At 38.7% G+C, this 21,705-nt stretch overlaps 1 protein-coding gene across 1 annotated transcript in view; it reads left to right on the top strand.

Annotated features, from left to right (window-relative positions):
* The window catches only part of ATP6V1H (ATPase H+ transporting V1 subunit H), a 43,718-nt gene extending 34,390 nt beyond the window's left edge, over positions 1–9,328 (top strand). The window contains exons 13-14 of the mRNA XM_065053540.1: positions 1,520–1,633; positions 8,994–9,328. Coding sequence (XP_064909612.1) covers positions 1,520–1,633; positions 8,994–9,054 — 175 coding nt within the window. The 3' untranslated portion in view covers positions 9,055–9,328. The remainder of the gene's footprint in view (positions 1–1,519; positions 1,634–8,993) is intronic.
* The last annotated feature ends 12,377 nt before the right edge of the window (positions 9,329–21,705 follow it).

Genomic DNA, 21,705 nt, shown 5'->3' with positions numbered 1-21,705 from the left:
GCTGGAAGTCATTTGTACCTGTGGGCACTGTTATGCAGGAATGGTAACGCTGTTCGTTGAGTCTTCATATTCTCAGACGTAATTTCAGTGATGTACTGTCATCTGAAACATTCCATTTCCATTTGTGATGATAGGATTTTAACTTCTCATTTTGATTCTTGTGTGCTCCTAATGTAAGGAAGCTTTGGAGTTTAATGCCTTTTTTTACCTCTTTTTGGTTCCTGAAAATTCAGTGTTTTGAGTCAGTCCTGTAATGAGGAAAAAATTGTTTGTGTTTCATAGTCTTGTCTTTGTGTGCAGTGGATTTATATTTAACTCATGATTAAAAATGTGAGGCAGCCTAAGGCAGGCATAAAGGTTTTTTTGAATCTGTTACATTATTAGTAACTTGAATTCTTGGCAAGGATTTTCTAGCTTAAAACAATTGAACTTTCCTGAATGCATTCCTTTTGTATGAAACATCCTTAAATGTTTTAATACTGTTGGGAAATAATATTCCCTGTGGTCTCCAGAATGGTTTTGTCTGATTTATAAAATGAAATGAGAAATTCTTTTTAATCTCTGCGCTATGTCTTTATACTGTTCTGCAGTTTACAAAATCGTGTGTTATGTAGCAGAAATGCATTAATTTGGCCATGAAAAGAACAGTAATAAAAGCAGACAGCTAATGCAAGCTCAGAATGGCAGGAGAGCTTTGAGTTAAGCATAATAATGCAAATGATATCCTCTTCACAGGATATTACATTTTTAACTACTCAGTGACCTGTGAGAGAACTGATGTAAAAAGCCATATGCAAGTCAGTGAGTGATCAGTTTATATATTCCTTGCAAATTGTCTCCAGACTTTCTTTATGACAGACTAAAATGTTGCATGTAGGGAAATGGTAAGTTAGCAGCCAGTTCTGCATCTTGTACAAGAATAGTTGAGGCTCTAGTACGGTTTGAATGGCAAAAGGCACTATGATGAGTACCAGGTGGCTGGTGTAATAGGTGTTGGTGTGATTACAAGCATTTTTTTCTGGATTAGGCAGTGCTGGACTGTACTGGGGCTTTGTTCTTGCAAAAAATTGAGTGACCTGATTATCATCAGTTTATGGAGGGGAGGGCACTACCTCCTCCTAAATAATAATAGATAGCTCTATACCCTGCCAACCATCTCAAGCCACTGTTGAGTTCTTTAGCAAGCTAAGTAAAGTAAGTAATGCTTTCTGAAATGTTGTCCTTCCTTGATTGTTGTTTATTTCAAAATTTATGCAAATAAGTAGTGGGTAACAAACAGAGGAGTCTGGTACAAAAATTTTCAGATGTTGTTAATTGTTATAAAAAAAAAATTGGTAGTATGAGGGATCTGCATATGCAACATATCAAATAAGACTTACATGTAAGGAAATAAATACTTCTAATAAAATAAATATTATGTGTCTTAACCTCTTAATGCCTTGAACATGAAGTGGATGGATAGATAGCTACCCAAAAGCTGAAGTCATGTCAAAAAAACTGTTCCACTCTTCTCTTTCAGAGTGATTGAACAACTTGGTGGTAAACAGCTGGTGATGAACCACATGCATCATGAAGACCAACAAGTTCGTTATAATGCGCTACTGGCTGTGCAGAAGCTGATGGTTCACAACTGGTATGTGAAGATTATTTAACATATTACTAATAGTAAGAAATATTGGGCCGTGGAGAGATGATTCAAGACAGTAGATTTCTTTAAGGGGTGAATAACATTTTTATGTGTGTTTTTTTTATAGTTTGGTTGCAGTTGAGTTGAGTAGCATCACCTTACATGATTGAATGTCGCACAAGTAATTCACTCGAAAGATATCTTTGAAGTTATTTAGGCTGAAGTCTTCAAAATATTGAGGATGTGTGTAGGTATTTTAGCAAGTTTACTTAATTTCTGCTGAAAGAATCAGCAGCCTGGTGTAGTTGTAAGAGTTGCTGTTTCAAGTGCTTAATTGGCAGATGCTTTGCAAATTCCATGCCTGACCATTCTTTTCACTGTTGTTCTTTGCTCTAGTACTTTCCCCTACTCTACACTGTTATTTTTCTGTTGCCTTTTTAAAGGGTGTAAGTACAATTTTTCTTCAGCTCCTGGAGCAGCAGAAGCTTGTGGGCTGTTTGATTAGATGAAGTTGAAAGTCAGTAGCTGGCGTCTCTTTCATTAATTACTGAGATTGGCATTTGAAATGAGTTGTTTCTTTTGTTGTTTCTTAACTAGTTCTCTAACTATTCCTCTAAAAAAACTCCAAAAATCCTGAAGTCCTGGCATGTTCTGCCACAGAGGTTGCTGGCGGATGATGCTGCCTTTCCTGCAGAGCACGGAACTTTTATAGTGAGACACTGAAGGGCTGAAGTTCTGAAAAACTTCAGTGTTCATGTAACAACTTTGTATAACTTGCCAAACTAATTAGGTATGGTAAGCATAAAGCAGGGAGATACTAATTAGGAGTTCTTAATCTGATTATTAATTATGAGTTAATATTTCCAATTTGGCATTGCCTTAGAGAAACATAAAATCTATCAGTACATCTGAGTACATTGGGACATAGACGTTGAGATACAAACAATTAATTTAATTTTGAACTTAAAACAACCCTTTATGTCTGAAAAGCTTGGTATTTGGAAGTACATCAAAATGTTATTTTTTTGACAGAATGTGATCTTTTAAAAAGGTTGAGCAGTGATGATTCTAATAGTGTGAAAGTCATAGGGCAACAAGGGTCTATCAAATACATTCTTCCGTGTTCTTTAAGTAGAAGACAGGCTGTTGTCCCCTCTCCCTGCAGTGTATCTTCTGTAAAACAAAGCTAGTTTTCCCCCTTTTCTTCTGAAGAATATGGGTTTTAACTCTTGTGCATGTTATAATACTATTTTTATCCTGCTTCTTCCCTCACTTGTGGGAGCAGAGGAAAAACTTACACATTTAAATAACCTACTAGGACAAATCCAGATTTAACATTCTCTACCTCTGAGGAGGATTTTAGTAAATAATGTGGAATTTCTGAGTGTGTGGAGATGGAAACTAAATGTGTGGTTATGTGCAACCTAATTTTGAGGTAGTATTGTATATTGTGCTCCACTCTGCTTTTCAGTTTGGTGATGTGTGTTTTTTTTATCACAGTGCTGTTTTGATGTATTTGAAGCATTCTGAGTTTTATAAACCAGCTAAATAGAGATCATAGTGTGGAAGGATTAGTTACTGAATTTTGCTTTTGCAAGTGGGGAATGCATCCTTATTTTGTATGTGTTTTGATGAAAATCTAGTAATAAAAATATAAAACTCTGGTCTTTCTGCAACGTAAACCTCATGGCTAGTAAAAGTTCTCCTGGATGCCTAACCTGGCTTTTTCATGTATTCATCTTAAGAATGCTATTTTCAAAAAACATCACGCCAGTCATCTAATTTGTCTTGTTTTTAATGGCACAAACATTTCTCTGCCTGCTTTGCACATTTTGTGAACCTTTAGACTTGAGATTGAGAGAGATTGCAGTTACATCTGGTTCCAGATCTTCAGAGGTGTCAATAAAAGGGATCCATTTAAGTTAGTGCCATCTTCAGATTCATGTTGTCATTTCTATAGAGAATATACTCTTGTTTAATTCTTATTGGTACAAGCTTCTGGGACACATTGTCCTTGGCTCATGTTTGCCAAAGTGGAGTTCCCTTTGGAATGGACATTGGGTAGCTTGAGCTAATGAAATGACACACAGTTTGTATGTGGGAAGCTGCATCTCTTTTTGTATAGATCTGGCTTTTGATTTCAGGAACTCTTGTTTCATAGTTTGTGTGGGGAGAAGAGAAAGCAGAGTCCCCTGGCTGCTGCACAGTGCAGTTCAAGTGCCTGCTTATTTAGCTTTGCTTTCTCATAAAACGAATTGATTATTCAGCAACTTCAGGGTTTTGCTTACCTTGCTCTTCAGAGCCAGGGAAGCAACAATCATTTTTCTCCTTGGTTCCATGTGCTTTGGAATTCCAGTTATTTCATTCAATACAATTTTTTTCCTTTAATATAGTTGGTGTGGAATAACTCTTCATTATTATCTATGACACCCATGACAGAGGTAGCCAGGCTCTTCCTACATCTGCAGGCTGATGGAGAGAAGGGTGAGAAAATAAGGGTTTGCTGTGCCAGGCTGAGGCTCCGGAAAACTTGTGGTACTTAAAGTGAGGGAGTGTCGTGGGGCAGCTGAAGTGGAATTCTGCTTGAAATGCAGCTCTGTCATTAGTCTGCTGATAACTGAACTTGGAGACAATTAACTCGTAAGTAATTTGAGTAGTTCATTGCAGGCTACTCAACGGGCTTTTCCTTAGGGGTTTTTAAGTTGGGGATAAATGGGAGGAAATTGGGCTGTCGGGGTTCTGTTTAATGGTGAAACTGAGTTTGCGAAAGCAGTAACTGCTGTCAGCTTTTCAGATGAGATAAGTTGAGGTGAAATATTCCAGTTATATTTGCATGTTAAATGACGATGCACTTGATGAAGCAGGGAGCAGAGGTATCTTTAGCATCACTTAATGTCTTTAAATGGCAATTATCATGTGTCTTAATCTCAATGGAACTAATTGTGTTAGTCGTGGCACCCCATGCTGATGATAAAAACCTGTTGTTGGCAGATGAGAGAGTTTGGTATGGCAATGATGATGTGGATTTTTTTGTGTGTTCTGTTCAGTTTGTGCTTTAACTATGTGTGAGAAACATCATCTCCTTATTCCTTGTCTTTGCTGGCATTCAGAGGCAATACCCAACTTGACCATTTTAGTATTAAAAACTGGTTTTGGCAACCTAATGCTGGTCAGAGCAATGTTTTTAATGATGCAGACTTCAAAAGCGTAAAATAATGAAGTTATAAACTGACAGCACCTACATATGTCACTTTAAAGAAACACATATTAATCTGTACAGATGAAGCAGGGATGGGACGATGTGACTCAAAGCACATACAGTTAAAAGCCCAAGTCCCTCTATAAACAACAGAGAAGCAGATTCTTTTTCAGGGCATTGCAGAACTACTTCAATGCCCAAATTTGAGCAGCGAGAATAATCTTCTGTCTTTAAGATTTGTGAACCTATGATCTTGTGGCTTCATTCTAAAGGGGTTAGTTCTAGCCTTCTATTACTTCACTAAAATAAGAGCTAGGTGTATTCTAGATGTTCTGTATTTAATGTGTAACTTATGACCTTACTGGTCATCTAGAACATAGTGCATTTATTTCCACCAGTTGCTAGTTTTCTAGCTGGGTTAGGCCCAAGGACGTTTGCTCATGATTTGTGTAGTAAGTGCAATTTATTACTTTTTTCTTGCTCTGTCAGCAACAGTGCTGTTGGGAGTTGGGCCCCAAAGGTCAGAAACAAGAGGTGGATGTTGTTACAATATCCAGTCCAGCTGAGATGTGCAGAGATGGATCACGTTTGCTATTTAATCATACAAATGTAAAGTCAAATGGCAGTGGTTTAACCTCTATTGTTCATTTTTGTGTGCTACGATGAAAAAGTATGTCACCAAAGAAGTAACTTTTTGATAGTTTCATTTCTAATTAGTGTTACTTCAAAGACTTTATTTCTTGGTAGGAAAATTCAGTTAAACATTTTATGTCAGTCATTTTAAAATATTCTGTGCAAGCTTAAAGCTCTTCAGTGTTGAGGGCATTTTGCTTACTGTTCGTTGTGGCAGCTAAATCTTCTGATTAAGTATAAACCAACTTTCAAACCAAGTTGCGTGGTTTAGTCAAGTTGTTTCTTTTTACTTCACAGAGCGTCTCTCTGTGTTAGCTCATAGCACATCTTAAAAGTGAAAAATTACTTTCAGGCATTTGTTGCAATTACCACAACACGTAAGTATATCTCAGCTTGAGGATGTCAGAGTACCTCGTGCCAACAAAACCAATTGAAGTAACCTGAAGGCAGCAACAAATGGTAATGAGCATTTGACATGCAGCAAATTTATGTATTGACCTCTGTTTCCTTTTATTGGAAAAAGCACTTTGGATACCTCAGAAGACATGCGTGTAAAGACTAGACCTGTAAAAGAGGAAATTTCCAGGCTGGAAGGAATCTCAGTTATTCTAATATTAATGAAAATATTAATTTGCAAATGGAAATGACTTACGCCTCACCATCAGACCTCTGAATGACCAAGGAAGTGAGAGAATGAGGCATTTCAAGTTTTGTTGATCTGAAAAATGGAATATTCAGAGAGTAACTTCAAAGTGATGTGCTATGCCTGCATGTTTTGATGCTTTTCTGCAGTACAGAGATAATGTTTCACACTCTTGAAATTTATACTGAGTCAGTTATTTCATGTTTGAATACAGTTAACTGCAAGTGCAAGCTTGTCTACACAGGTCTGATCTGCTTTGTAATAAGGATGGTTATATGTAGAAGAAAGTCAAAAGGGACTAAAACTGACCCTTGTAAAGGCCTTTCTGTACCAGTGTGAGGAAAACACTCAAAGCAGACCTTTTCGTTCCAAAGAGCTAAACTGGCAAATTTGAGCTTCTAAGGTACTTGGGCTTTTGCTCAATGAACTTTACATTGTGGTTATTAATGCTGGAGGACAAATTTCCTCCTTGTTCCTTGTTGCGTGGTTTCTAGCGCTGATTCCAAGTTCGTGCTACTCGGAACTGTTGCAAGGTACCTTAAAAATTTCCATGGAGTTCACCTCTGCCTAAATCCCTCCTGTCAGTCTCTTATCAATCCATTCCATCATCTGGCATAGACCACACAAGAATTAGTCCTAGGTTAACCAGTGACACTCAACTTGAAATGATAACCAAATAGAAAATCAACTGGTACTTGTAACAGCAGGTGGGACAAGTTTTTTTGCACTTCAGCAGCCCCTGGTGGTGGCTTAAAGAAGTGATCGGCTAGGGACAGTGTGGGGTTTTCACCTGGGTTTGCAGCATAGTGCAGGAACTGCAGGTACTCATTCTGCATGAGGAGATGGGGTAAGAGCTTTTCCTTCTCCGAACTTAAACGTCACATCTGCAAATGAACAACTAAAATAAAAGGGCTTGTAGGCAAGATACTGTGCTATCTACTGTATGTCCTCAAAAGTTGAATATTTCTGTTAAGGCACTGAATACCCACAATATACGCTACCTCTCTGCCTTCTCAGAGATTTTTGCTGAATATGCTGCACTGTGGCCGGATTTAGTAATCCTTGAGCAAGTATCTGAACCAGTGTAAGCTGTGCAATAGTTATACTGTTGCAGATTGTTAGCTTAATGGATTTTTTTTTTTCTGACTTCTAAGTAATTGCAAAAGAATTTCACATTCAAAATAACTCATGTGTGCTGTAAGAATAAATAACTTTGCAAGCTTGCGATGCTGTGAGCAGAGCCATGTATGCAGCGTCAGTTGCTTTCAAGGCTGGATGTCAGAAGAAATACTAGAATAAGTACATGTATATAGGCGTCAAACAAAAAAGAAAAAACACTGCAGGAACAGAAGGAGGTTTGGTGAGTTTGGAAGCCCTGTCATAGTTGCCGGCTGTGTTTTTGAATGGCTGCCAAATGTGTTTGTTTTGGTGGTACAACTCTGAGTCCTGAAAAACCACAAGAGAGCAGCTCATTTCCTTATTTGCTGTCAGTAGTCTCTACTTTAAGGGTGGTAACCTACCTGTTATAATCAAGAGCCCTATCTATTGACTGCAGTCCAAGCATAAAAATACTGCGATCCTGCAGCAACACCTGGTAAAGCTGTGAAGGAAGGTGCTAAATCATAATGTATGACTCAGCATATAAACTATGTGTTATTTTTTTTGCTAGTGGAGTTTGAAGTTAACATTATGGGAATTTTACTGTTCTAGGTACTTAACTTTAAAACTGAGAAAAGTGCTGCTTGGTGATAGTTCTGATGCTAAATTTCATTCTGTGATGGGAATTTTAATGCATAGGGAATAGATATTCAACAGGACACAGGCTGAAAATTGGGTTTTGAAATGTGCAATAAGATCTGAACGTTTTGCTTTTTTTTAATAAAGCAATAGTGCATGCTTTTAAGGGTTTGTTTTTTTTTTTTTAAAGACTTCATTCTGACCATTGTTTCTCTGAACTACAGAGTTTAACCTGTGTAGGTTGAAAAACCTGTGTAGTGGAAAAAAACCTGTGCTGCTAAGTGTATGATCAGCAATAGAAAAAGAACACCTACGTTTCACAGGTCCTGAAATATCTCTTTCAGCTGATACAGTGGTACAATTATTGAAGTTTATTTTCTGTAACAAGCAACAATGTAGATATTAAAGACCTCTTTCAGCTTCTTTGTGGTTCTGTGAAGTGTTGAGCTGCTTTCACAGGAGACAGTGACAGATGGGAACATTCAGAAGAATTGTGCAGTATTTTTCCATAGAATGTAGATGTTATTGCTCAAGGCTAATGCTAAGAATTGGAAGGTGGTGCTGTTCCAGCATTGAGATGGCAGGTATAATATAAGTGACTTGGTGCAATTTAAAATACAGGTGATAACACTTTAAAAAAGTGTTGGTATACAGTGGCCTTGGCTGGGATATATTTTCTTTCTTCGAACTTGAACATGTAGTACTTCAGTCAGTGCCTGTTTTGTAGCCTATGGGTTAAGTTGCCAGTATGTCCATTGGTGCTACTTGTGCTCATTCAGCTGGTTTATGGGAAGAGATACTTTTAAATACTTTGCCACAGTTCTAATAGGTATATTCAGCAAGTAAAATCTGTGGGCTTTGTGGATGTTCTGTAGCAGTTGCCAGGACTTCTAAGAATTACCTGTGGCTTTTTTCCAGACTGTTTTGTTGATGTTGGGTTCCTACCTTATTTTCAGAGGGATAAATGATGGATACCTAAAGCTTAGGCACTCATAGCAGCTCCAGTTGACTATTGAATATTATTAGATGTTATTTGAAAGAATAATTCTAAACTTAAAGCTTTTTCTTCTTTCTCTGCTTCACTCTTTCCACTACTATCCTGCTCCCCACTCTCCAGAATGTTTCTCAATCTAATTTTTTTTGTTTTATTTCAGGGAATACCTTGGAAAGCAGTTGCAATCAGAACAACCTCAAACAGCCACTGCACGGAGCTAAACACTTCTGTCAGTCCATGCTTATAACTACAGAATGTTCGTCTTTAAATTAATACCAAGGAAACACTGAAATCACATGTTCTTTGCCTGCTGCTAGTGCATAAACTTTCCAGCTTTCCTTCAGTGTTGTTGGCTTAGTAAAAATTGGTTTGTTCAACTAGTTCTGATGATTATGCCTGTTAGCGTCCTGTTATATTCTGAATGTATATGAGGAAATGTGGCTAATATATTGTGTTTATGTATTTATTCTCATAATAAAGAATGTTATTAAAGGATATTCATTTCATGTTATAATTAGTCTAGAAAAATTGTTGTCTTCTTTTAGTGGGTTATCAGTGTTGCTACTTTCCAAGAAACTCAAGTAGTCCATGTATGTCTCCAGACAAATTAATAAGGCTTTGACTTGGTGCTCTGTAAAAATGCAATAGCCTGGTAAATGTTGAGTATCAGTACTAAAATATATACTAAGTCTCAAAATAGTGTTAAAATTGTACATAAACCCAAACGTATGGGTTTTGGGGGGGGCAGTACTTTCCTCTTGTTACGGACTACATTAAAAAATCTGAGGAAAAGAAAACAAACTCTTCTAATGAAAATTGTTGCACTTCAGATAGTCAAGCTGTATAACGTTAGTGTTAAGGCTGTAGATCAGAGATCAAGTGGTGGGTTTTTTAATAACAAATGTGCAGTAACTGATGGAGTTTCATGGAGTGTTTTTGTTATTGAAAATGTTTGTAAATGTTAGGGGTCTGGTGTAATTCTAAAATGTGTTACATTTGCTTTATATTAGCCAAATAAGTTGGCTATCAGTCTTTTCTTTTTCTCTTTTTTTTTTTTTTTGTATCTCCTGATAATAAAACAGATGTAAGCATCAATAAATCGAAGATGGAATTGGATTGGCATTTGAAAACAGTCTGGTTGCATATATATAGGAGCCTGGCTCCAGGCACTTGCAACACTAAGCAGTTAATATTCCTGTGGTTCACTTTTAGAATGGGGTGAAAAAAAAAGATGAGAGAACATGACTTAATCTCATCAGTAGTCCCATGTGATGCAAGTTGCTGAGGAAGCTTTGGGTACTTTGTCATCAAGTTTAAAAAAAAGGGAGGGGGGCAGGAAATTGGAATTTTCACTGTGTGTGACTAAAATTTGACCACTGTTGCAATGAAGAGAGATTTTTAGGGGATGAGAGTTTGTGATTAGGGGTTGACCTGCTGGAAAGCAGTATTGCAGAGAAGGACCTGGAAGTTCTGGTTGACAACAGGTTGACCATGAGCTGACCTTGTGGCCAAGAAGGCCAATGGTATCCTGGGGTGCATTAGGGAAAGTGTGACCAGCAGGTTGAGGGAGGTTCTTCTCCCCCTCAGCTCTGCACTGGTGAGGCCACATCTGGAGTATTGTGTCCAGTTCTGGGCTCCCCAGTTCAAGAAGGACAAGGAATTACTGGAGGGAGTCCAGTGGAGGGCTATAAAGATGATTAGGGGTCTGGAGCATCTTTCTTATGAGGAGAGACAGAGAGCTGGGTCTCTTCAGCCTGGAGAAGAGAAGGCTGAGTGGGGATCTTATCAGTGCTTCCTGTTCAGTGACGCCCAGCAATAGGATGAGGGGCAACGGGCACATACTGAAGCATGGGAGGTTCCATCTGAATATGAGGAAAAGTTTCTTTAAGAGTGCAAGAATTTCATTTCCTATAATGAAAGAAACTGAGTCTTCGAAATCTTTATAAGCTGACTCTTAAGTTTTGCATTTGAGGTTTCATTTGCTTTTTATGATGCGTCTTCTGAAAGGATTTTCTTTAAACTTTTATCTCAGTCTGAAACCTATATGGAATTACATTTGAGTAAGTTTGCAAGATGCAGCAACTGTGAAAAGAATTTAAATCTGTCACAATTCAATGCAGGAGGCATGAAGGGGAAGCAGGATGAAGAACAGTACTGACATCTAGATCTAAGTCAGGAAAATGCTCTAATTGTATGCTTAGTGCATGTTTATTATTCCCATAAGCTATCTGAGATCCAAAGGCCTGCAGCTGGATGAAGAAGAGGCCAGATCTTGGTCTTGGCCAGTGTGAGCTACTTTGCTAGAAACAAGCCCAGGCTGAGGAGGAGATGGGCTGCCCGGGCCCTGGATGTACCACACTGCATCAAACCTCCCTTCAATAGCTCATCAGAATCGCAAAAATGGCTTTGTGCACCTGAACAAATGAAGGTTGTCAACAATTTCAAATACTTGTTCTACTGGGTCAATGTTTTCTTGGTGAATGTTAGTTTTAGACCAGTAGTGATGGGGGTCAGAAGAAAACCTGTTGATTCATCTCTATCCAAAAGCTTTTGCTTTTTCCTTTGGCAGCTTCTGCAGATTAGTTGTGAGTTGTCTTTTTAGGACCACAAGCTGTGTCGGAGTTGAGAACAGAGCTTGTGCTCTCATGATGCGCAGGTATGTAATGTATGAATTAATTTAGTCATAAAATACCAAGTAGGAAAATAACCTTTAGAAACGTGTTCTTTTTTGTGTGGTTTCCCCCCACCCCCTCCAAGATTTTTCAGTGTTCCAACTTCCTTCTTTTTTAAATTTGGCCAGGAGATCACAGGATATTTTAATCTTAAAGCATTTACAGAGAATCCTTTGTATCAGGCTTCCTCAGGTAGCACACTTGAACTGAGGTGGTCCTTTCCTATCCAAATCTATGGGTATGAGAGCACTGGTGAAATGCTGAGACACATCTGGGAGGTCTTCAATTGGTGAAGTCCTTTTATCGGGGAAATTCTTAGTCCAAAGTGCACAAATTGCACCTTCTGTTGTATTTCTGGATGTCACTCCTCTTAGTATTCCAGTTCCTAGTGCCATCTAGTTCTTTATTATATTCTAATCCCTTTTAGAATTAGGAGTGCTTCTCAATTTAACTAAATGCATCATGGTATGATGTCAAGCAGATCATGGATCAAACCTAGAATAAGGGAAATATTTCAGAAAAAAATAGTTGTATTTCTTTGGTAAGAAAGGGTTATTTATGCCCCTTCTGTATTGTAGCATTTTACCTGTTTTCTTTTTATGTTCCAGTTTGAATTCTGTCCAATACTGTTTCTAAAGGAAGGGTCAAGATTTTTATCTTATTGCTCTTAATCCAGCAAGTCTGTTTAAGTCCAGATAACTACTTTTTTTTTTTCCACTTATAGACATTAACTGTCCTAAATTTTCTTATCCTCAATTTAATATGTATTGTGCTGACTTTTTTTTTTTTTCCAAAAAAATCTGTAATGGGATGGAATCTTCCCCTAACAAGATAGTAAAAAGCTCCCTAGATTTTTGTTTCCATGGAAGTTTCCATTTCCTTGCCTTAATTTTATTAGTCCATCTGAATAGCCTTTAGCCTGGGGCAAAGCCGAGCCTATTCTTCATGGCCTTGATTGCCCTGCAGGGACTAGTCACTGTAACTTCTTCAGAGCAGCCTATATATCCTGTCATGCTTCGATGCCCTTTCTGGAGATGAAAGGAAGATTGCTGGAATCTTCCTTTTTTTGTCTCTGTTTCCTAACCCAGTGTAGTAATTGATGATTTTGATGAGAATCCTGTGATGCGGCTCGGCATGGAGGATAAGGAGTGGATTATTCCATCAAACAGATCTTTTTTCATCCTCGGTTCTGAGTCCTGTGTCTCTGCTCTCAACAGAATCTGAATTTCCCATTAGCTACTTCGTTTTGTGAGAAGAAAGTCCTCGGTCATGTACAGTTCCATCTCTTACACAGAGGTGAATCTCTGGTCTTCTCTGACTTTTACATAATCTTTAGTGTATTTTTCCCCTCCCACCTCATCCCTTCCTTTCTTTCTGCCTGTTTTTCCCTTGTTCTGAAGTATTCCAGGGCTACTCTTTTTCTCCTTAACTCTTTGGTCACATAATTAAAGACTTTTTTTTTTTTTTTTTTTTTTTTTTTTTTTTTTGGGTGTTTTTATTTAATATGTAGATGCTGAGTTAGCTGTTCTTCATTTCTTCAAAATTACATATGAACTCCATTTCTAGATTCAACTTTAGTCTCCAGCTACTCAGTGCCTTATGTAGGGGAAAAAAGTCTTTTGAGTACCGGTTTGAAACTATTAAGTGGAGCTTCTCTTTAGTCATCTTTATTGGGTCTTTTTCAGTGCTGCCGCAGTTACCATCACAACCCATGCTCCTTTTTTAAACAAAAAAAATTACTGAGCAATATGGACCATTCACCCCTTGTTCTGTAAAGTCATTGGCAAATTTTTGTGTTGTGTAAGCAAATTTTTCTAGAGCAATGGGCATGCAAACATCTCTCACTGGCTGAGACTACAGCTTTGTGTTAGTGTAGCTTAATTTTTTTTGTAGGCAGATATGGCAAATCACAATTTGGGTTAAAAAAGCTAATTCATACTATACGCTAATCCTAGATAAGCAGACACAATGAATATAATACTTGAAATAAATAGCTTTTTTAATATATTCCTCTCTATCTCCTGCCTTAAGAAGGTTTGAAAAACAGATATTGGAAAATGATGATTCTGAAGAGCGTATTCTTGAAGATCTTTTTCATGTAATGCTTGTAATAGAAGTATTTCGTGTCCACTCTGGTCTTATCTCACAAGATCCAGGCTCTGCTGTATCAGCAGCATGATACTTGAAATTTAATCTGTGTTCCTTGGACTCCATAGCCTCACAGCATTAGTTAATGTATTGTCAATTTAAGATAAAATCATGAAATCAAGTAATTAAAAAAAAAAAAAACATAACACAACACCCCAAACAAACAAAACAACTCTGCTCTGAAACGAAAATCTTAGTGTTTGTCAAAATAGGCTGCTCTGCAGCTTCTGCTCCTTCCTCTGCTCAGTGTCTCAAACTGTCTCTCATATGAAATGCCTGCAATGCAACATCTCTGGCTGTTTGCTTCTCTCTTGTGCCCAATCTGGATTCCACAGAAGTAACTGAATTGGGGATGTTTGTCAGGTAAATGGATTCCAAAAAGAGATCAGTAAATGAAGGATGATTTCTCAAGCCACGTTGCAGCTGTCAATAGCTTCTATGGCCTTGCAAGAGCTGTAAAAAAAAAAAATATATATACATATATATGTGTGTGTATATATATATATATATATATGTATTTAGAGAGAGAGAGGGATATAGCTTTTTTGCCTCTCTATAAACAGACAACTACCATCAGCATAGATGAGGTTTTCGGTGCCATGGTTTAGAGATGGACTTGACTGTGGTGGGTTAGCAGTTGAACTCGATCTTAAAGGTCCTTTCCAACCAATGCGATTCTATGATTCTATCTTGTGTACCTTAGGAAAAACAACAAGCAAACAAACAAACAAAATAAAAACCAAACAAACAAGAAACCAAACCCCTTAAGAGTATATGAGTACCGCACATGTAGCATTTTTGCTCTTCTGGATGCAGGTAACCATACTTACATGCTGTGTCTTGATATGAATGCTGAATTTTAGGGTGGTGAAGAACTGCTTGCCGTTCCTGCCTAACCTTTTGACTTTGTGGGAGGCTGGCAAAACAGCAGAAGCAGTTGCATGGCTTGTGCTGAATATACTTCATTGCTGCCAACTTGTTTCCTTCCGTAAGCAGGTTTACAGCTTCATTTTTCTCTCTTCCAACATGACCGCAGGAAAACCTGCTCCCCATGAGCATAAACACTAGGAAAGCCGGGAGAGGTAATATTTCCTTCTAGTATAGTTACGACTAAAGAGCTCCACACAGCTTTTCCAGGGGTGAGAGTTGTTTGTACTTCTTTTAAAGCTGCTTTAAAATATCTCTATTATGTTTTTCCGGTTATGTGAAGCTGTTAGAAATTGCAGATAAAACTTGTCATTTTATGAAATGGTAGGCAAGCTGTTTCCTACCTGAAGTGCCTGGGGAGTGAGTGAAATAGAGCCAGACCTGATCAAATGATGCTTCTGAGACTTACTGATAATGGTCTTGTGGCTTTCTACCTTTAGGCTGATGTGTGTGCCATGCCTGAGAGGGCATCATTCACCTACACGGGGCCAGGAGGAGCTGATTGGGTTACGCAGGTAAAAATACCTGGCAGCCAAGAATCTGTGCGACTAAAGGGTACTGATGTGTTTCCATAGCCTGGCCTGGGAGCTGCAGCAGGGAGACGTGAGGCTGAAAGTGCCTCAGGAATAACCCAGGTCCATGTGATGCTGAGGTCTGGGCACTGGGAGGTCTTGGTGGTGGGAAATGTAGTACAGCTGCCTCTAGATTCCACCTGGATTCTTGTTTTGGTAAGTCTACCTTCCCTAAGCCCCAATGTCTTGGTTGAATTCCTGGTATTTTTATTTGACAAGTTAAACTGATGCCTTATGCACCTGAAACAGCATGCAGTAATAAATTCTGTTTTATTTTCAGAAGGGCTCCTCACTGATGACCAAAGGCTAAATAAACACTTAATGTTTTCACTGACTTTTCTGAGCTTTTAGAAACTCTGCTTCCAGACCAGGTAGCAGCTCGTCTGTCCATTTAAAATACCTTTTGGCTACAGTATTTTGAATACAACAATTGCCATGAAAGGCCTTTGTGATGGAGTCTGCATAAAGCTTCTCTAAATTTTGGGGAATTTGCTTATAGTAAACATTACTTTGGCAAAAGTGCATGCCCTTCTCTTAGCATTTTTGAAATGGCAGAATGAAAATGAGTGTCTGGTGAATACTAACAGGGATGACCCAAGTAGAAGACAGATGGTGCTTTTCTCAGTGTAACTTTGCAGTAAAGGAGTTAAAAATGAAGATTGCAGTATTATCAGGAGCTCCTGTCTAGCATAAACAACAGAGTGACACTGCTTAATTAAACCAGTGCTTGGAAATGCTATTTAATCACCACTGTTGCAGCACAGGATTTGTAGTAAGCCAAAGAGACTAAACAAAAGCAATCTGTGTTCTGATGCAATTTGTTATGAAAATGGTTATATGGCATGTGGACAGAGCAGGCTCCACAGTTAACTTGCTGTGTAGCCTCCCTTCTGAGGTATGGCATCAACTATTAACCGTGTTGTATTAAACAAGAAAGTTTTCATGAGAAGGGCACAGCTTTATGTATGAGCTATGAGCAGTGTGGGACCTTGGTTGGTAACCCCATGCTCACCAGACCACTATGGTAGCTTGAGCAGAGCATCAGTGAGGGACCTGCTCTGTGTAACTGCATAGGTGGATGGCCCAAGCATATTCTTGATATCATCCCTTTTGAAGGCTGTGCAGTGATCTGGTTTGCCTGGGCAGATCTTCGCAGTGACCTCTCCTGAGCCAGAGGGTTCAGGCCATCCCCAAAGTCTGCTGTTGCAGCAGGGGATGGAGAAGGTTTGTGCTGGGAGAGGGGAGGGAAACTCCAAAGTAAGGCCACTCCTGAGTTTCTGCACACATTTTTTTCCTAGGGCTTAACTGGTATCCCTGAAGGGCTGTGAATCCTTGAATTTGTGGAAGCAGAGCATTGCCTTGTGATTGTAGGAACGGCTCAAGAAAGATCTATGAAGGCCTGACTTCTTGGTTCTCCAGTCCCCCATTCTCAGAGGCTGCAATATTAATTACCTTTGTCTTAGCATCAGTTGTGTTTCTTGCTTCTAGTCTTCCTGTTAGGAGACTGGACCAGAAACCCACTCCTCTGATGGCTTTAAACCCTCTTCCTTCCAGATTCACTGAAGCCATGGTAAGCATATTATAACTTATTCTTGTGCTGGTGTTTTCCTATAGCTACTTGATCTTCAGTGGCAGTAACTTTGCCCCCTGACACCTACTGAAGTCACTTAGAGAGAAATCACTCAGAAACACTTATGCCTGTCTCTAGTGGGACTCAATAGTGTTGCAAAGTCTGCTTTCTTCCTTGAGTAAAAATTAAGAGCACCATGAAGCTTAATGCTTTAGAGGTGTTAGAAAGTCCTGACACCTGTGTTAGAGGGAAGCGGTTTATGGGCCATAGGCTGTCTGTATGTTATCTGTAATGGAGCTGATACCTCATCACACAAACAAATCTTAAGTGTGAGGAGCACAGGCAGAACTAATGAGCTGATGTATAAATGGAGCCTTAATAACTGAACTGATATGCTGTGTTTCTATTGTCTTTGCCGGGTCAGACTTGTGGCTTTCTGGTGAAGGCTGCAGTACTAGATCTAAATTAAAAAATGCCTTAATTAATCTGTTTATGCTCACAGCTATTTTTTGTTTGCTGTTGTAGGGGAGCAAAACAGCTTTTGTAAATGTACTTCAATAATTATCTTGTGACAGAGACTGCTGCTTTGACTTGTTTTTCCACATAGAATTAAGTACGCTGTGGTACGACAATATACTTCTTGTGTGTTGTTACCTGAATTTGTTTTTTTTTCTTACATCCAAATAACTGTGGTCAAATATGTCAATCTTCACTTCAGGTATTATTTACTATTCCATTACTCCATTCCTATGGTAATGTTCTCTGGAAGATAATAGGGAAAGTCACTTCTGTTTCTGCCTGTTTCTGTTGTCCATTCTGTTTGGTCTTCCCTGGCTGGTGTCTCCAATCACGGGCCAATATAACCTAACTCTTGGCTGCAGCAAATGAGCACCATCTGTGCTCCTGATGGGGATAACTAGTATAACCCTGTAAAAGCTTGTAAGGCTTTGGAAGATTACTGAATGTAAGGGTAAAAATTTTTGTGTGTATGTTGTGAGCTCTGTTAGCAGAGACGATGAAGCTTTCCTCCTTTCTCTAGCTCTGGAGCGAAGAAGTTAACCCCTGCTTCTGTGTGCAAGACAAAAGTCTTACATGTTTTCCTGAAATGCAGAGCAGGTTTTGCATGCGTGTAGCTACATAACAAGTTCTAATTAAGAGGATTTGTAGTCTTCTTGCTGAGCTAAATTGCCCTGATGTATTTCCAAAGTTTAACAGGCTGATTGTTAGTGCAGCACAATTTTTTTCTTTTCTTGGTATCTTTATAAAACTTGTTTAGGTGATCAGCGGTTAGTGATTTGTTTACTTTAACTAAATTGCTTAGGTATTATTGTATTGGTAACTATTCTGAGCATGATAGCAACTCTGCTGTACACTTATCTTAAAAGGATATAATTAATAGCTGTTGCTATTAATGCAAATGAGGCACATTTGAGGCTCTCCAAGAGAATGAACTGGAGGCCAGAGGTTTCACAGATTGATGTTGTTGTCGTCATCTTTGCATGGTTCTAGTTTGTATCCAGCTCTAAGTGGATAGTGGAGATGATGCTGGAAAGAAATTCTCTTGATGCGTCACTCTGTACCTTGCATAGAAAGTTAAATATTGGGGCAGAGAATGGAATAGAGTAGCCTAAGCACTCGTTATAGATACAGAAGACAGAACTTTTCTCTGTCTTGGTGAATCAGCCATAAAAAATGGATCTGCTGCAGTGAAGCAGATGGAGAAATGTCCCAAGAACGTGAGGCTGGAGGTCACAACACCCTTCTGGAGAGAGATACCTGGTTTCAAATTGATATTTCAGTTTAGGCAGATGGGATATTTGAACATGAGTATTAACAATCGGAATGCGTACTCAAACCATTATTTTTAGGCTTGCAGATTTTTCCATTCAGACTTAAGGTCCTAAATAGGGACCTTAAATGCTTTTGAGAGTTAATGGAGACTCTCCATAAACAGAACAGAAATTAAATCCAGCCAGGCAAACTTGTTTTCATCTTATATGGCATTATAAGTTGTTCCACTTAACACCTGGGTAGGAGATAGCTCTCATGTGCACAGAAGAGCTGATACAATATTGTGTGGATTTTTAATGTAACAGTTTATTGTTTCTCTGTAAAATTCACTGTAAAATTTCATCCACTTTGATAGAAGCAGTATTGAGTGGATAACAACAGAATTTATTTGACTTATTGAGATGAAGTTTGCTCATAAAATGCCTATGAGCAGGTTGTGATTCCATCAGGGATATTTGTTCTTTAATTTATTTAATTTTCTGTTTAGAACTGTGTTTTGTTCCTCTCTATTATTGTTGGCAGTAACTGCCTGATTAACTGAGTTTGAGCTAGATGAGCTGCTGTAATTACATAAGTCACAATCTAGCACTTATATATCTTGACTGGAGGAAAACAGCTTTGTAATTATGAGAAAAAGTGAAGGCCACAGGATAGGGAGAAGGATTTGACTCTTGGGGAGCAACAGTAAATTAAGAGGATCAGGAAACTTTCCTTGACCTAAGCAGTATCTAAAATGTCAATCCCAGACTGCAACAGCCTATTTTGATCTCTGTTCTGCGTTCAGGTATGAAATAATATCTTCTTATGCAAATTATTTGTATTAGAGTAGTTTCTCCCTGCGCTGCTGGGGGCTGTTGCCCTTTTCACTAAGCATTGTGCATGATACAGCATCTTGCTTGTTCACCTGAAATAGGGCCCATCATCCCATATGTGCTGTACTAGCTTCAGAGTTGCGGTGGTTTAAATGTTGAACACCTTTATTTATAATTATAATTTGAGTATGTGCAGTGAGTTTTTTTCTTGTTCTGGAAAGCAACCGTAAAAAAAAAAATGGGATCACATTCAAGACATTAATTTACTACTGAGTTTCCTTCTTTAGGTGTATAAAATACAGCATAAGATGTCATCTGTTTGGTTCCTTGTGGGAAGAGACATCAGTTCTGCAGCTGTTCTGCTGACCACATTACAATAATTTGTAAGCAGAAATCCTTAATGTGCTTTGTTGCAAATCTGCAAGGTTATGAAACAACAGCTTCCCCCTTGTTCCACGGCCTCTGACTGAATGTGATTCAAGTCCTGACAGACAGACTTGTATGCTCAGCTCCTGAGTTTTGCTGTGAACCTTCATGAGCTAAGACAAAGCCAACTGAGAGAATAAAAAAATGTTTTGGGTTGCAAAGCACCTCTAAAGATCACCTAGTCCACCCCGCCGCCGTGGTCAGGGTCATCTTTCACTAGGTCAGGTTGCTCAAAGCGCCATCCAACCTGACCTTGAGCACTTTCAGGGATGGGGTATCCACAAGTTCTATGGGCAGCCTGTTCAAGGGTCTCGATCCCCTCATAATAAAAAATGTCTTCCTTATGTCCAACATAAATCTACCCTCCTTCCATTTAAAAACATTACGCCTTGTCCTGTCACTACAGGCCCTGGTGAAAAGTCTCTCTCCATCTTCCTTATAAGCCTCCTTTAAGTATGGAAAGGCTGAAATAAGGTCTCCCTGGAGCCTTTTTTTGCTTTTGATTCTGAAATTTCTACATTATTTTATGACCTGAATTGCAAAGATAGGGGAATAAAGGTTTTACTAGTGTTCTGCAAGCTTTGCTGTGCCTGGTTTATCCCATCCTTCTGAGGTTACATTACTTGGCTTTGGAAAGGGAATAAGCTCCGACTGTCCAAGAAAATGGGTGACTGCAGCATCCTAAATCCTTAGATTCTTTGAAAAAGCTGTTGGAGCAGAGCTCCTGTTCAGCTGCAGAAAGATTAACACCTGTGGAAAGAGCAGGTGTTTTTCACTGGCTGAGGAACAAGTATTTGAGATAAGGCAGGCAACTGGCTTGTAAGAGTTAAGGTCAAAAGGATAATTGAATCCTCTGCACATATCCTTAGCAGTGGCTGCATTTGCATCTGTACAATAAGCTGTATAATCTTCTTGTTACTGGGGGACTGTGTGTTTTTTTTATTTTAAGGCTGAGGCCACGCCCTCTCTGGACATCTCTTCGGTGATATAGAAAATCAGTAATGACATAGGTGAAATGAGCGACTTTCTATGGTGCTTGAGCATTGTAATATTTACTTAGTTCCCAGTAGCCATCCCAGTAGTTTCCAGTAGTTCTGGAAAGGAAAATTTTGGTTCTTCAGTTTACTCATTTGCCTATCAACACCTAGATGCTTATCATAAAGGATACCAAAGTTCCCTATAGCTCTTCACAGAATTGTCTTTCCTTATGCTCTATATCAGGGATGTCAAACTCATTTTCACTGAGGGCCATATCAGCCTCGCGGTTGCCTTCTAAGGGCCGAATGTAATTTTAGGACTGTATACATGTAGAAGTAGTTACATGTATACAGTCCTAAAATTACATTCGGCCCTTAGAAGGCAACCGCGAGGCTGATGTGGCCCCCGACGAAAAAGAGTTTGACACCTCTGCTCTAGATCATGGGGAGTCCAGTGTTACAGAGCAATATTTATTTCAAGCTATTTGTTTTTTGTTGGAGTTCCAGTCCTTTTCAAAAAGGGACATTTATGTGGGGTTTTTTCTTCTTTTTTTTTTTCAGATCACTCATATTTACAGATGAATACCCTAAAGCTTTAAACTTCCTTCTCTGAAGGCTGACTGAAGTGATAGAAGGAAGTGGATAAATTATTTGTAAGAACAGCAATCCGTTCTAATGTAAGAGACTATAATTTTCTTGCATTAATTTTTTTTCCTGTGGAATTAGTTAAAGTAAAAACTAGTAGCTGATAGTCAACGTAAAGTCATCCTCAAGTATACTCTGGAAATAATTGCTGGGTGGCAGAGTTTTGATGAAACACTACCACTTTGTTACTCATTTTCAAATACAGACAGAAAAGAGATGCTGGCACATGCTTTTACCTCATCAGCCCCCAAGTATTCTGTTTATTGGAATGAGAGAATATGAATAAAAAGGTTGTTTTGTTTTTTTCTTAAGTGAATCCTGCTGAAGATACA

The sequence above is a fragment of the Columba livia genome, chromosome 2, assembly GCF_036013475.1.
Source record: "Columba livia isolate bColLiv1 breed racing homer chromosome 2, bColLiv1.pat.W.v2, whole genome shotgun sequence".
NCBI classification, from domain to species: Eukaryota; Metazoa; Chordata; class Aves; order Columbiformes; family Columbidae; genus Columba; species Columba livia.
The sequence above is the reverse complement of the archived record's forward strand: the minus strand, read 5'-3'. Positions and strand labels throughout refer to the sequence as shown.